We start from the raw sequence: 16,829 nt of genomic DNA, 5'->3' as shown, positions 1-16,829 counted from the left end.
TGTGTCTCTGTAAACCTTTCCACCACCGCCCACGGGATGGGTATGGGGTGCATAATTAATAAATTAATTGAAATGCCTTGCTTACTGTAAAACTCACCACAGCCGCTCAGTACTCCATCTCCTGGCTCTTAAATGTCACCTACTCTTAACTAAAACACGAACCTCTTCATTTAAACCCTATATCATCCTATCTAATGAGAAGATTAGTCTTAAGTATGACTTGTCACTTTAAACCACAACTTGCCTCTTTAAACCTAACATATAACCCGTCATATTTTAAGCCTTATGTAAGAGCTGCAGTTATAAACCAAACAGATGACTCGTCTTGGTTTAGGGCTCAGAAGGCGCGGTGAAGTACATGATGCTGGGTCACTCAGTCACTCATGGTAAGGCCACCAGTGGATGGGTGACCGCCCACACAACCTCGCCCGTGGCTAGGAAGCTCTCGATAAATCTAACTGGCTTCCTGTCCCCGACAATGAGAATCTATACTATACCACATAGAACGATTAATTCCCCTTTTTACACTGTATATAGGACCAGTCCTATTTCTACATTTTATATAGGACAGTTCTCTTTTTACGTTTACAAAAGACCATTTAACTGTTTACATTTACAAACGACCATTTCACTTTTTACATTTTTATATAGGGCTAATCCTATTTTTAATTCTTACGTAGGACTAGTCAACTTTTTGCATTTTATATAAGACCAATATTTTTGTCTTTTATATACCAGTTCCCTTTATATTTTGTTTAAATAGGAGCAGATATGTTTAAACTCTTATACAGGATCAAGCCTCTATCTTTTATATTGGATCAATGTTTTTTCTACTTTTATACAAGATGTCTACTTTCAATATCAATCAAAAATATTTGCTAATCTTAACCCTTAAAATGGCACTTCTCCTTCAGCATCTTATGCCCTTAATATTTTGTTGTAAAATTAAAATTTTGTCAATATGAACCAAGAAAGCCAGAGGAGAACATGCTATTAATATTATTATATATAAAAATAGTAGTACCAAGACACATCACCTTATTTTTTACATTAAACTTGCAGCATAAATGTTTACATGAATTTAAATTGTATTTGAAATGTACAAAAATATTCAGCATGTGGTTTGGTTCATTAAAAATAGTCATATGCAAAATTAAAAAATTAAAAATAAATTGTCAGTAGAAATTAAACCTCAAAACTATTGTAATGGCGAAGCGGGCTACCGATTTGGAATATAAAAATGCTTAATAGGGAAAATACCCTCGAGTTTGGCCCCCAAAATGGAAACTAACGGTTAGAGTTTACAACATACAACTGATTGCAACTCACCTTCAAATTTGATGACATTTTGGATAACAGAGGTGACACTGGAGGTGACGGTGGTGCCAGGTGGCGTGGACACTGGCCTCCGTCGTCGTCGTCGTCGATGTCCCCGCCCCCTTCCCCTGCTTCACCGCCTTCTCCTGATCGACCTTCTGCCTGCCTCCAGCCGAGTAGGGAGGAAGAGGAGTTGGGAAGGTCGGGGAGGTCGGTGTGGGTGTGATGGCTGCTGCTGCTGGTGCTCCGGCCTCAGACACCTGGCCCTGGAGAGCCTTCAGTCGGGACTCGATGGTGTTCATGCGATTCTGGGGGCGAAAGCGAGCATAGGAGAAGAGGCTCAGACTGGTCATATTTTGCGACGACGTCTGAGTCGTTGTCGTCGCAAATTTCTTTGCCGCGCCGAAGTTTTCACCCTCTAGATTAGAGTCCAGTTTTAGTTCCATGATGTAAAAATCCCGCGAGCCTTTATTTTACTTATCTGGCTGTTAATTTTTTTGCACTTTCTCCTCAGGGTATCTTCAATATTTTTCCATACAGCTTCCTTTTGCCACAATGACACACCGATTTAACCAATATTTGCCTCTTTGTTTGGGAAACCTTTCGGTCAATTGTATATATGACAACGTGGAATTTTTGGCAAGAGTTTGACAATTGAGTGTTTTTAACACATCCTGAAGGTTTAACACACTGGTTTGTTTTAGTTGATGTTAGGTTCATCAAGGAGCGTACAATACGGGGACTCTTTAAACACAGCCCCGTGAGGCACTGCGTTATTTTGATACACGCCCAAAGGGTGCAGTGCTATTAGTAGACAGAGACTTAGAGCACTGTGCTACAAAACTTGTTCACTGTGCACTCGGATATTTGGAAATAGACCAACGTGGTGTTGTACTGTTTAGCTACAGTATAACGAAACGACATAATTTAATTTGCATATTTAGCTGGAAGGGAAGGGAAAGGAAACTATCAGAAAGGGCCAAGCCATTATGACTATACAGCACTCAGAAGGGATCAGGATAAGTATTTGGGATAGGACGGGGGGAAGGAATGATGCCCCCGGATGATGCAATGCCTAACCACTTGGATGGTTGGGGATTGAACTCCGATCTGCATGAAGCGAGACCGTCGCTCTACCATCCAGCCCAAGTGGTTACACATTTATAACATTTAAATAATGCCTGGAGCAACATTTAATCTATTGCTTTCACCTTCATAATGTTTATTAATATCTATCAATAAACTAATATGCGTATGGTTGTAGACGTGACATTTAGCTGGAAATAACATTTAAGTAATGCCTGTAGAGAACGAACTTCGTGTTCTATGTAAAGTGACGTCAGATATGGTGTGCCAGATGCGCGTTTACTGTAAACTATTGTACATTATGAACTACCGTAATCTAAGCTAATACTATGTCTTTGCCGTGAAAACGAAGCGAAAAGAAAGTTAGCAGTGACTTAAGCATTTAGTACTATGATTACTAATGGTGCACGTATATAGTTTAGAAAATGACATAACATGGCAAAGTTGGCCACTGAAGAATGCAAAACCTTCGGATAAGAAAATAAAGAATATGAGCCATACTTTTATATTTTGTAATTCCTTAACCTCCATAAGGAGGTTTAGGAATATCTGGACATCAAAGGTATCGAGCAAGACAGGCAGTAGAGTTGTGTTGTCTCGCCTCATAACACACACAAATGTCGTCGTCACCTCCTTTCTTAAACTTTCCTTCATTCCACTGTTGTTTACGCCTTCATTTGGCGATTTTCTATGCCCCCAGTCTTTTCACACTCTTCCTGTCTCTCCCTCATGCCCCCCAGTCTTCCCACACTCTCCCCGTCTCCCCAAATCTCATGACCCCGCCTGTGTTTCTATCTCCGGACCTCTTGCACACCCATCGGCCTAACCCTAAATAAAATTCCTCCACATGTATTTAGTATTAATATACTGAAAGCTAACTACAGTGCAGTTTGTTGTGTCGTGTCCAGCTAGTTGCTTGATACTAGTGGTATTGTGTGTGTGTAGGTGATCATGTAAAACGTCTAGGCTGCCGCGGGGCGTCCTGTTGACAGTTGGACTGAGCCATCGGTACAAACACCCACACACACACACATGTGTTTCTCATCGTCATTCTTGTGCGCCTCTTCCCAGCACAACACAGGCGCAAGTCCCGTAAAAATAACTAACAGACAAGACCCTCGTTCTCTGCCAATACATAAAAAACATTATTGCCTTCCTAGACGTGATGTTGTGACAATGGTTGGGGGGGGGGGATCAACATATACCATTAACCCCCAACCCATTAACCCCCCCCAACCCGTTATAATATTTTTTTTTAGTACTATATAGTCGTAATGGCTTGACGCTTTCCCCTGATAATTCCCTACCTTCAGGATACGAAACTCCCTACGAAGGACTGAGTTAGGTAAGAGAGAAAATCCACACAAGCCGTGATGAGGATTCGAACCTATCGTGATATATCACGATAATGTGATTTCTCTGTGTATTGAGTTAGGTAAAGCCAGGTGAGGCCTCGTCTAGATCAAGACCTTGTAACAAGCCAGATTGGAACGAACGGCTCCACCTCGTGTATTCACTCCCGCCAATAATTTAAGTAAATCGTATAATAAATAGACTCACGACAGAGAGCTCACGTATTGCAGGAAGTGACGACGTTTCGTTCCGCCCTGGACACATGATAATGGTCCGGGTCGGACCGAAACGTCTTCATTCCCTTTTATTTTCAGATGTACACTCAGGAGTTTCATTTTCCACCACGTTATTTTGTTTTACTGTCTGCAACAACATATTAATGTTATCTTTGGCAGTTAATAAACAGAGGAGGTAAACTCCTTAGTTTATCTCATGTGTTAAAATTAACATGGGCGACTACTGCCGCCACCAACGACGACAGGCAGCAGGGCCAGGACGGCTGGAGCGACGCCCTGGGCACCTACAGCCAGCCAACACCGACCGGCCGGCCTTCTCTCCACTGGTAATTAATAACCTGAGGAAGACACTGACGCTTCACCAAGAATGTGGCCACCGCTGCCAGCTACATCACTGATACCCTTCCGCTCTCCCCCTCCTGTACACCACACCACGCTGCGCCTCTCATACAGTGCAGGGGTGAGGAGGCAGGGGCAGGTGGTGAAGGGGTGGAGAGGCAGGGGCAGGTGGTGAAGGGGTGGAGAGGCAGGGGCAGGTGGTGAAGGGGTGGAGAGGCAGGGGCAGGTGGTGAAGGGGTGGAGAAGCAGGGGCAGGTGGTGAAGGGGTGGAGAGGCAGGGGCAGGTGGTGAAGGGGTGGAGAGGCAGGGGCAGGTGGTGCAGGGGTGGAGAGGCAGGGGCAGGTGGTGAAGGGGGTATTACGTGTGGTTGTGAGGGGGTAACGAGACATGGGATACAGCTCCAGACTAATTACAGCCACCAGGTAAAAATAACCCTTTTCACTCGCCCTGAAGTAACCTGTCTCCTACCGAGTCTTGACCTTATCCCCATCCTAAAATGTCTAGCCCACACCCTTACTTCTGCTTTACTTCTTCATTATCTCCCGTCACCTGTCTCTTGACTTTTCCCGCGTCACCCTACTTGTCTTAATCCTTTCTCGAATCAAGTTTTGCCTTTTCCATGCAACATTCTGCCCCCTCCTTGCTCAGTATTTTTCCTCCCATTCCCCGTCTTCTCAGACATCGATTTTCTAATCACTTTAAGAGAACGTCGTCTTACCCCGCAGTCCTACGACTGAACTGCTTCTTGACAGATTTTTGTCTATAATCTACTGTCACGTAATTACCCTTATCAAGTCGGGTAGTGGCTACTTGTATGCACTCATCGTCATGTTTATGTCTGATCTTCAGTCAAGCGTCATGTTCATTTAAGAGTTTGTCCAGTGTGTATTGTTATGTAAATAAATAATATCTTGTGTAAGACGATCAGGTGATTGTTGAGCTCGTTGGAGGGTGATGACACGTGGTAGGAACCATCCGGTGGTTTGGGGAGCGGTGACGCCGCCTCCACCAGGTGTCTATACAAGGCTTTGTCATCAGGTACACATGAGCCTCCACCGGCAGTCAAGGCTAAGTGCTCGCTTCGAGTGTACAGCCCTTCGCTTAGTGGAGCTGCTCTAGGCATACCAGTAAAGAGTGATGGTGTCTGGCAGTGTACAGTGTGTGGCCTTTGCTTGTAATAATATGTTGAAGCTGTGTCAGTCAGAGCTGAAGTAAGTGTAAAATACATTGTTTTAAATGTTATATAAAGTATACAAATTCAATTGTATTAAAGGTGTTAGTAACTTTAATCTTATTTATTAGATTAACTTGTATTTTATTTTTTTTTTACTTTTACTGGTTTCCCATATTCACATGGCATTACAAATGGACAAGTTTGTAATGTAAACATGAGCAGAGACTAACCTCAGTAACTCACATCAACGTTTAACCTACTCTTCCACGGCCACTGACGAGACCCTCTTAACTTTTTTTTTTTTTTGTTTTTTCAACCTTTTCTTCCACTTGCCTGACCTGTTTTTGACATTATCTTTATGTTTTAAAATCGGTTTAGAGGTTCAACAATTTTTCAAATTAATGAAATTGTAATGTGCGTACGTTAACGGCAGCGAAGAGGTTCCACGAATTTCGCCCACTTGGGTAAAGAGCATCTCCTGTCGAGGTTGAAAGTATTGCCTAATATGTACGTTACATTGACAATTCTTAATTTAAGATTCGGATTCAGATTCAGATGTTTATTCAGGTAAGGTATATACATACAAGTGATGTTACATTAATGGATTGATATATAGATAGAGCTAGTACATACAATGCCTAAAGCCACTATTACGCAATGCGTTTCGGGCAAAATGTTATATTTGTTTCACGGTGAAACACTGACGTTCAATAAGGGGACAGTAATCTACCTCTGTCACCCTCACCTCGCCCTCCATCACGGGGCAACAACCAACACAAACCCACACTTTTACCTGCGAGTTATAATTTCTGGGTTAAACGGGTCCCGGGGATACGTATGACGCATACATCTGCTCTACCAAAGCCGCCCTCTAGTTTGTTGCAGTAATAGCGATACATACAACTTTCCAGCCCGGGGCCGTTCAGCAGTAAAGCGCGGATCAGGGTGAGGAATGGCCCTGATCCTCTTTCTTTACTGCTGAACGGCCCGTATCTTGCGTCTCACGTTCTCCATTCATACCAGTGTATTCTGCTTCGAATTTCGCAGGTTAAACATTTGTTACACGTAAACGGTTCACACTACTGAACATTATAAAAGGACGTATCATAATTGATTTTTGTTTGCTGTTATGGGATATAAGAAGTCCGTCCGTCGCCTTGTTTCAGGACAGTGCCACCAAATGTGAGATGTAATAATGGAGGTTACCAGGACTCGCCACACTTGGTAGTTCAGAGGTGTGCGTGACCAAGCAGTATACACAGTGTTATTACATTGTGTACACCCTCTCATCAACCTACCCGCCCAAATAAAAACCTACACACGCGTACAGTCTCCCACACACAGGCTGGTACATAAGCTGGAGAAACGGGCAGGAATAACGGGTTAAGTGCTCCAGTGGATAAGGGAGTACCTAAGCAATAGGAAGCAGTTACAGTGAGGGGGGGGGGGCGAGACCTTAGATTGGCGTAAAGTCACCAGTGGAGTCAGACAGGGCTCTGAACTCGGACCTATCCTGTTTGATGTACGTAAATGATCTCCCGGAGGGTATAGACTCATTCCTCTCGATGTTTACTGACGATGCCAAAATTATGAGAAGGATTAAGACGGGACTGCTTGAGGCTTTAAGAAGACCTGGACAAACTGAAGGAATGGTCGAACAAATGGTGGTTAGTTTAACACAAGCAAATGTAATGTAATAGATAGGTGTAGGTATCATTTGGGAAAATGAAATTCTTAGACTTGGGGGTTGATATCAGGCCAGACCTGTCCCCTGAAGCCCATATTAACAGTAACATCAGCGGCATATGCTAGGATGATATAAGAACTGCCTTTAGAAACCTGTATAAGGAATCATTCAGAACTATGTATATCACACGTCAGACCAATACTGGAGTATGCAGCTCCAGCACGGAGTCCATATCTAGTAGAGCATAAGACTAAACTGGAAAAGGTTCAAAGGTTTGCCACCAGACTAGTACCTGAACTGAGGGGTATGAGCTACGAGGAGAGACTACGGGAATTAAACCTCACGTCGCTGGAGGACAGAAGTTAAGGTGGACATGATCACCTCATACACGATTTTAAAAGGAATTGATTGGGTAGATACAGGCTATTTAACACAAGCACAGGTGGAAATTGAGTGCCCAAATGAGCCAGAGATATTGGAACTATTTTTAGTGTAGGTTGTTGACAAATGGAATGTATTAGGAAGTGGTGGAGGCAAACTCTATACACAGTTTAAAGTGTAGATATGATAGTCCAATAGGCGCGGGAACCTGTACATCAGTTGATCGACAGTCGAGAGGCGGGACCAAAGAGGCAGAGCTCAACCCCCACCAGCACAACTAGGTGAGTACAAAGGTAGAGAAACTTGTCTAGTAAGAAATACGCCAAGAGGGTAAACATGACAGAGACGCAAGGTTCGGACGCCTTTCTATTAAAGCAAGGCAGCCATTTGTCAAGTGACCCGGAAAATTGAATAATGAAATATGCCATTTGTCTCAAGACTATAACAGTTATCTTGCACTGCTTGTATAATTCATAAGTTATTTTTCTGCGAAATCTCTAATTCCTACCGTGTTATGGCATTTATTTGGGATGCAAGCATGTCCGGATTATCATGAGTCTGACCAGCCCTTTTTGACACGCTGTAAAAGTTTCTTGTTTGACTAACCAGAAACGTACGCACCTCAACAACCCACCCGACTTAAGAGACCAGCGCAAATAAACGTTAATATAACGGGTTTTTAATTTAATTAGTTGCATTTTAACGGATTGGTAGATTTCGTAAAAAAAGAAGTACGATGTATTTGGCGCGAGCTGTTCTTCAATGTTTTAGTTTACTTGGTATACACCGCAAAGTGTAGCTGATAGGCATTATAAATGCAGACCAGCTGAATTGTGTAACAGATTATGTACAAAGTTATTTGTCTACTTACTAACATTAGTTATTATGACTACTGTACACGTAAGAGAAGAAAACTTGTTGGGTTCACACTGATGACCCAATTTTTTTACTTTATATATATAAATATACACACACACACAAGAAGTCTTACATGCTTGTACAGTCACTAGCACGCATAGCGTTTCGGACAAGTCCTTAATCCTAATTTACACACACACACTCGCCAGGAAGCACCCCGTAACAACTATCTCAGAGGTACCTATTTATTGCTAATTGAACAGGAGCATCAGGGTAAAAAAAAAACTACCCATTTGTTTCCGCCTCCGCTGGAGATCAAATCTGGACCCTTAGGACCTACGAAACCCGAGCCCTATCCACTCGGCCGTCAGGCCCCCCCCCTCAATTATAACTTATATTGGGACCCCCAAAAAATTCTTGACATTTTAATTATAGTATATATTTTGTTTTTGTTTTCTTGTCTCTGCGTTGAAAGCTCCATCACGAGGGCCAATTAATTCATCCAGCTGGTGAATGAAGCGTCGCCAGTAGCGTCAGGCGGCGTGAGGCGCCAGGGTAAACAAGGGCGGGAGACTCACGTGGCGGGACCCGCAGGAACCACCAACTGCCACCTATTTCCTGGTTGGTAGCCTCACCTCTACGCAATAGAAAATATTCTCACTTTACGCTACCAAACTCCCTCGGTAGATTTACACTGCATGATAATTATATACTATTTAAGTTGTAAAGCAAACGTTACGGTTTAAAACCGTCCGTCCGGGATGCTCCCGGACGCAGGTTCGAATCCTCGTCACGGCCCTTGTGGATTTGTTCGTTACGTTTTAAAACTTCTCAACACCGTGGACTGTGTGCAGTAATGGTTGTAACACCGTTAGTGTCGCACAACCTTAACAAGCTAAGTAGTTAGTAACACACAAAGCTTGGACTAGCACTTCTAGCACTTTTTTCCGCAATACACGTAAAAATTTTAAAAATACACATATTTTTTTTTATATATTCACAACCATGAAAGTTTTATTTTAACACAATGGATAATTTCCCATGACTTTTATAATTAATTATTCCCGTTTGGCGACATTCACGGACGAGGCAACAGCTCAGTCAAGAATTTTAATTTGTTAAACTTTTGTGTGTCGCCGTTATGGAATGTGAACCGACCGACATACTCGTCCACTCAACCCGTTTATTACGTTCTCTTAATACGTTGTTACGTTGGTTACGATAAGTAACGGCTCGCAAATATGAGTTTTCTAAGCATCGGACTCGATAGGTTAGGTGGGTAGCTTGGGTTCGTATGTTCTGGTTAGGTTAAACGGTTAGACTTTTTTTATGGAGGAGCAAATCAAGAGAACGACCTGCTTAAATGTGGGTCGGTTGTATTCCGCACATGATTCCCGTCAGCACACCAGGTGCACACCCGCGTATCTTCATTATGCTGCACCTCACTTTTTCTTGGTAATAATTCGTTTTGTTGGGGACAGGAAGTCTGCGTATATACTTAAGGTTTGTATCATGGTCGAACTGACCTTTCCTAGGATGCAACCCCACAGCAGGTGCTAACTCTGTGGTACTGTACCTATTTACTGCTAGGTGGCCGTACGCATCAGATTAAGAGAACATACCCAACCATTTCTGCCCTGCCCAGGAATAGCACGTCGGATCCCCGGATAAGAGTCGAGAACGAAGCCAACTGTACTAAGAGAGCCATAAATTTAACCATTTCAACCATTATGCCAGTACAACCCGTTCTCGCAAATTTAATAAGTCAATATTGACTTATTAGTTGCGTGCATAGGTGACATACTTAACATAATAGTTTCCCTTGAAAAGCTTCATAGAAAACACCAACCTTACCTAACCTACTTAGTATGTTAAAATAAGCATCTTATAGCTTCGTAATTACAATTGTTACTTAACCTATTATAGGTATAGGTTAAGTAATAATTGTAATTACGAAGCAATAAGATGCTTATCTTAACATACTAAGAAGGTTAGGTAAGGTTGGTGTTTTCTATGAAGCTTTTCAAGGGAAACTATTATGTTAAGTATGTCACCTATGCACATATTAAATAAGTCAATATTGACTTATTAAATTTGCGAGAACGGGTTGGCCAGTATCATAGAACACAAACGTTCAATGTATTTTACTTTAGTTTAGTTTATTAAGAGCCACTATATGTGTTGCACACTGGGAGTGCGATATTCACATCCTTGGTTCTGTAACTATAACCCAGTGTTATAACACATGATCCGGGGCGAGAGTTCACTCACATCACACTGCCCCAAAACATTCTCTCGGATATATTACTGTTGTGATGTCATTGTGCATAACAAGATATAGAAAGGATCGAATTACAGTAGCTACTTAGCAGCTACAGTATTCGTATATTTTATGGCGCCATTGCGCACAGCTCGGCAAGTGACACTGGTCTAAACTATCCAGTGTGCACAGTATCAAAGTGTAACGATAATTCTACGTTGAATCAATGTTGTCAACGTCAAATTTGCGTTATTCGTGTATGCTGTGGTCGCTGGGTAGTTAAAATGACATTTGTGTATCGTGCAACACTGATGGATAACACGTCTCCTTGTGACAAGTTCATTCTCGAGATAATCAAAGTTACTGCCACTACAACTTGTATGTTTCGTATCCAAGTCACTGTAGTATATCTAACGAACTGATTGATCATTACTTAATCACCTACTAAGTCGCATTTTTTTAAGAAATCTTTCAATCCGTTGAACATGCAAAGTATTAAAAAAACTAAAACTATCGTAATACTGACGTTTTCTATTCATCAGGCATGACAGGGTAGATGGGTTGCTTAGGCTAGTCCGTTTCTGATTAGGTAAAAGAAAGTAATGATAAGACACAAAGCCAGGAAGACTATGTAGCACCATCAAAGTCACAGGCTATTCAAAAGGCGCAAAATATCACTAAGGATACGAGAACAGAAGCGCATAAAACGACGCTATCAAAGATATTCACCAAGGATACTATCCAGGGACAAATGACGCCAGGGACAGTCGGGAAGCACGAGACACGAACGTCCTGAAAATCAGGACACTAAACATGGCGATTGAAACAAAAGTATTATTATTTACCACTTTTTTTTTTAAGGGGGGGGGGGAACTGTCCCACCATTCAAACGAGCAGTATAGCTCAAATATGTATGTTTCCACCGTACGCTAAATGAATACCTGAAACATGATGCTACTTTAATATCCGTAGCTGAAAAAGTAGTCTGACAGCTTTAATACTTTACATTATTAATTTAAGTACGACACTATTTAACCTGGAATTCCAATGTTACAATGTATAATTTCTTTTGTATATGGAACTTGAGACATGATATTTTACCCAGTGTTTGCATATTCTGGATGGCTATAACGATACACTTGTCAAAATATTTATGGCATTATACCAACCATTTCAAAGCATAGCAATCACTGAATTTGTACCCTATACAACTTTGTAATTTTCATGGCGGTTCTTCACTTCTATATATACACGTAAAATACACCCGAGGCAGATATCTTCATATGCAATATTTTTATTTGTTTCTGAATAGCACGTGTAGATATGGCACTGCGATGAGACATCTTCCATAGACGTTAGGTCTGTGGCACATTACCTAAATTATAAGAATATCTTACATTAGTTTCTGTCCAGACGTAAGGTTATTTTATTTTCTGTCGATAAGATTCCCATACAACTGGCAACGAATCCTGATATCCTTCAAGACAGGTAACGGCTACCATAAAGAAAAACTGCATAAAAGCCTCTGGCATAATTAGGAGTTAGGGTTCTTGTTCTTCACACGGCACGTATCTCGCCCGCTCTCTAACGTGGTCACCTTTGCCGACAATTTATGCACGAATCTTCACGCTCTTCAAGTGGAAATGCCACCCGCTTATCGACACTAACTTCAGCGCGTGACGACCCGATATTATCTTGATACCCAGCAGGACTGACAGCGGGTGCTGTGGCACGGGCCAGAGGCGCAGGCAACGGCGCCCCACACCAAGGTAGAGCAGCAACTGGCGCCAGCAGAACATGTGTGGGTACCCAACTGGCCAGACTCGTGGCTCCAACACACATCTTTGTCCATGTCTGTCACTCTCTCTCCACTCTCCTCTTTCCGTCCTTCGCATGCACTCGCTCTCCAACTAACCTAGCCTAATGGTCACAGAATCAATTAATGTTCTTGCATGCATTGTACTAGATAACGCTGTTACTCTAACGTGCCTTTATGTTAAAGCCTAGCCCTATAAATTCACTCTCCTATTATTCGAAAATATAGATTTTAATTCGACATAATACCCGTAACACTACAGATAGGAGTGCATCTCTGCTGTTCACTAGCTTCCCTCAACACACAGTAGGAATTAACGGGAATGTATAAAAACGGGTGTTTCCGTTTTCTGTTATTGTACCTTGCGTGTAGCATGTCAGTACACAAGGAAGTGTAATAGTGTAGGGTTGTATTATTAGTCGTAAATGAGGTACAGGAAGTAAAACTTTTTATTAGTACCATTGCTGTTTGGGCGTGAAGCCTCTGGTTGTCCTGCTGTTATTTACGTAAATTATTTATTCGTGAATGAGTGTTTACAACTCTCATGTTACTTTGAATAATGTTATATATTATGTGTTTTACAACTCCTACATTGTTAAATCTCGGTGGTAATTTTATTTGGTTAGTAACTCTGCACTACTGAAGTGATCTACGTCCTTGGCTCACATTCGAGGGACTGGGGTTCAATCCCCTACCCAGAAGGATAGCAACAGTTGGACACATTTTCTTTCACTTGATGCTTCTGTTCACCTAGCAGTTACATAGGTACCAGGGAGTTGCGTAACTGTTGCGGGTTGTATCCTGGGAAACGTCAGTTAGCTTAGGGGGTACTTCAATAAGTATAAGCCAGCTTCCTGCCCCCGACAACGGGTATGTAAAAACTGTTCCAGTGATCTGACACACTACAGTATCTAATACAATAGATGTTCCTCGACTGCAGACGAAGGTGTCTCTGTATCCAATAATACACACACACATGTAGTCTCTCGCTGCACAGTTGGCTTCGTTCTTACTCGTAATTGGGTATTCCCGGCGGGACAGAAATTTATTTATTTATATATATACAAAGTACATTGGGTTTGAGAGTACATAGCATTGATGATTTTGCATTCTTGTAAAGCCACTAATACTCGTAGCAACATGCTTGGGCATGTTTCCTTTCATCTAATTCAACTAGCAGTAAATAGTTACCCAGGAGTTTGACATTTTCTTATGAAATGATGAAGCTTTCCATAATGTTAATATATATGATTTGTTTTTAATTTTAGTTTTAACATAGAAATATGACCAGACCCAAACCTAACCTATCCTAATTGAACCTAAACTAACATAAGTCGGTAATTCGTGTTCTCAATATAATATTCAAATAAACCCATTAAATTTTTTTAAATATCGAAAATCACTCTGCCTATTAGGCACATTGGGCCTTGCATACTAGGCAAAGTAGTGCATTCTGGCTATTAGGTACGAGATATGTATTATAGATACATAGATGTGAGCCTTGGCTCCTGGACCCTAACTAAGTTATAAGCCATCAATGTATTATGTTATAACTCCCTTCATTCCAGCTTTTCATTGCACTTGCTAACTACAGTATAAGTGTTATTGCAAGTGCTATAAACTGCAAATATTAATTGTAATTTTTTTTACTGTATTGTACTATAAATTGTACAATTTTGTTTGATATTTTTGCAAGATCAAACAATAAAACCCAACCTAACTTTATTAGGAACTAAAATTATAATACAGGATGGAAAATGAAAATACTAGTGCCCTACATGTATGGCACTAGTATTTGCTTGAGGAACATTCACTGCTTGACCCTTAACTGAAAGGTCCTGTCTGTGTGTGTGCACTGGTTGACCTGGAAAAAGTCTTCTGGTCACATACAGTTCCTGTAGCACAGTGGTGTATTTCCTTGGCTTGCATCTGAGGAACCTTGGGTCTATTACCTAGCAGAACAGAAAATGATTGTGCACATTTCCATTCATCTGATACCACTGTTCACCAAACAGCTGAGAATGTCCCCGGGAGTTAGGCAAACGTTGTGCTAAGCATACTGGCCTAGTGAAACTCGATAAAATTAGGTACCTGGCTTCTTTTGAGTTCAATTTGTAGACTTCCCAGAGAATGTTTTTCAATTTGGAACAACCCACACTTTTCTTATTCTAGATCAACTTCGTCACATCTCTGAACATTGTTTAAATGTTGTCAAAATTATTAGGAAGCTCGCTAGCATTGTCACCAACATTATCACTATTTATACTATTAGGCATTGTTACCCTGTTTCATGCTTTCCTCATTGTTGTTACTTTAACCTTCTTCCGTGCATTGACTGTTAGAAACAGCACAATTGTAAACTTTCTCATTGTCTAGTTATTTCTACTCTATTATCATCTTTTCTATCCATATCCACAACCAATATCTCTTGAAGCAATTCTTTCAGATAAAGAATATAAAAATTAAAGAAACAATAGGTCTATTGGTTCTTATGAGGCAGATCTTATTTACATTCATATTAAATATACTGTTAAGTACATAACCATGTACAGTACTATATTTATGTACTTTACAGTACCTACCCAGAGTGTGTGGCTATGTACTTCACGGTACATAATCATAGTACCACACACACACTTAGAACTAAAGAACCTTAATGTAGCACTACATATATTTAAAAATATATACTATATAAATATGAAAGTGCTTATTAGCAGTAACCCTAAAATTAACTTGCCAAGTTAATTTAATAACTTATCCCTAAAATTTCTGAACAAGTGCATGACAAACTTCTTTTGACCACCAGATACGTAGGTTTCATTAGATAATGGTACAGTACTTGGCATTAAGATGTTACCAAATGTGTATCTACAGTACAGTATTTTGGACTGTAATTTTTCCATTTACTTCTCCTTACAATGCTTAAAATATGCATATGAACCTTTAACATCTGGATTTTCACTGGACGTATAATTAATCAAATGATCAATGCTTGCCATAAAGGAATTTTATTTTGTAGTTAGTGATACAGCTTTCTCCCTGTTGCCCTCTACACCTTTCCAGCATTGTCATTTTAGTGATGATCAGGATCGTTGGATTAGTGGGGATTAAGTACAGGTTGCTCAGAGTCTTGGCAATTTAGTCTCCAAACAGTTCTTAGAGGAAAGGTAAATGTTTTAAATTAATCATGGATCCCAACGAACTTTCTGCCATGTGAAGGGCACAAGGCTGTTGGAAAAGTGCTAGTCTTCTGTATGCTGAAAGTATCTCTGGAAGCCTAGTGTATTCAGTGTCCTATGTGCCGGTGACAAACTGAGGGAAACTACCAAGCAGCACAGGCAAAGATAGGTGCTTACAAATTTAAGTTTTGTAGCTGTATACTGTACAAATTAAACAGTAACTCTTATGGAATATAAAGCAAGCTTTAAGCTCTGGCACACTAGTCACTGTTGTATGTGATTAGCCATTAAGGGATAACAAGTCTATTAAGTAGTTACTTACCTTAAGTGCAACAGCTACAGTGAGCCCCTTTCCTTCTGCATCTTGGGCTAACACCCAATAGGTTGAGTCAAGGTTCTCATACAAGGCCTCCTTTTCTCTAAGAGTCATCTTGGACAACTTTATTTCCTCCTCAGTCAGATTGCGAAGGGCCACTTTAACTCTCATTTCCTCTGTCCACTTATAGAGGCCCTCTACATCTGCCACTAGTGTTTTGATTACTCCCAACTTGGTGTCAACCATATTTTTGTAATCAGGTAGTGTCTTAACAACCTAGAATATAAATAGAATGAAAATTGTCCTTAATACAGTAGCTTTATCAAACACTAAAATAAACCTTGATAATACATGGCTAAGGAAGTGTGTAAAAAAAGGTTAAGTAAAAACATTCGTATAAATAATAAAACAAAAAATCTTTTAGCATCTACATCTTGGTACTACAGTATACCAGTTTCTCAAGAAAGAGAAATCGAACTTTGAAAATATATGAAAAACCTTTCTTTGCACTAATGATAAAATTTGTGTTGATACAATTTTAAATATGAAGCTAATTGCAAAGTTACAAAACAAACAAAAGTTTTGCTAACCTTATTGAAACTTGTTTCTAATGTAGACATCTGAGCAGGAGTGACAGATTTAGTCTTTGAGTCTTTTAGTTTCTTCAGTACGGTTTGCTTTGCTGTCATCTCCACCAAATTATTCTAAAAACAGAAGACAAATTTTAATTACTTAGGAGAAAGGAAAGAAATAAGGATTCATATTCAAGAACTAAACAAATTACAACACATGAGATTCAAAATTTTAGAGGGGGTATTTTTGTTCAA

General features: G+C 40.6%; 1 protein-coding gene across 1 annotated transcript in view; it reads right to left on the bottom strand.

Annotated features, from left to right (window-relative positions):
• Positions 1-16,829, bottom strand: part of LOC123759134 (dystrophin) — a 379,967-nt gene that overhangs the window by 223,160 nt on the left and 139,978 nt on the right. Inside the window, 4 exon segments of the mRNA XM_069324819.1 lie at positions 1,330-1,444; positions 1,446-1,625; positions 16,009-16,278; positions 16,593-16,706. Coding sequence (XP_069180920.1) covers positions 1,330-1,444; positions 1,446-1,625; positions 16,009-16,278; positions 16,593-16,706 — 679 coding nt within the window.

The sequence above is a fragment of the Procambarus clarkii genome, chromosome 15 (genome assembly GCF_040958095.1).
Source record: "Procambarus clarkii isolate CNS0578487 chromosome 15, FALCON_Pclarkii_2.0, whole genome shotgun sequence".
Classification (NCBI taxonomy): domain Eukaryota; kingdom Metazoa; phylum Arthropoda; class Malacostraca; order Decapoda; family Cambaridae; genus Procambarus; species Procambarus clarkii.
The sequence above is the reverse complement of the archived record's forward strand: the minus strand, read 5'-3'. Positions and strand labels throughout refer to the sequence as shown.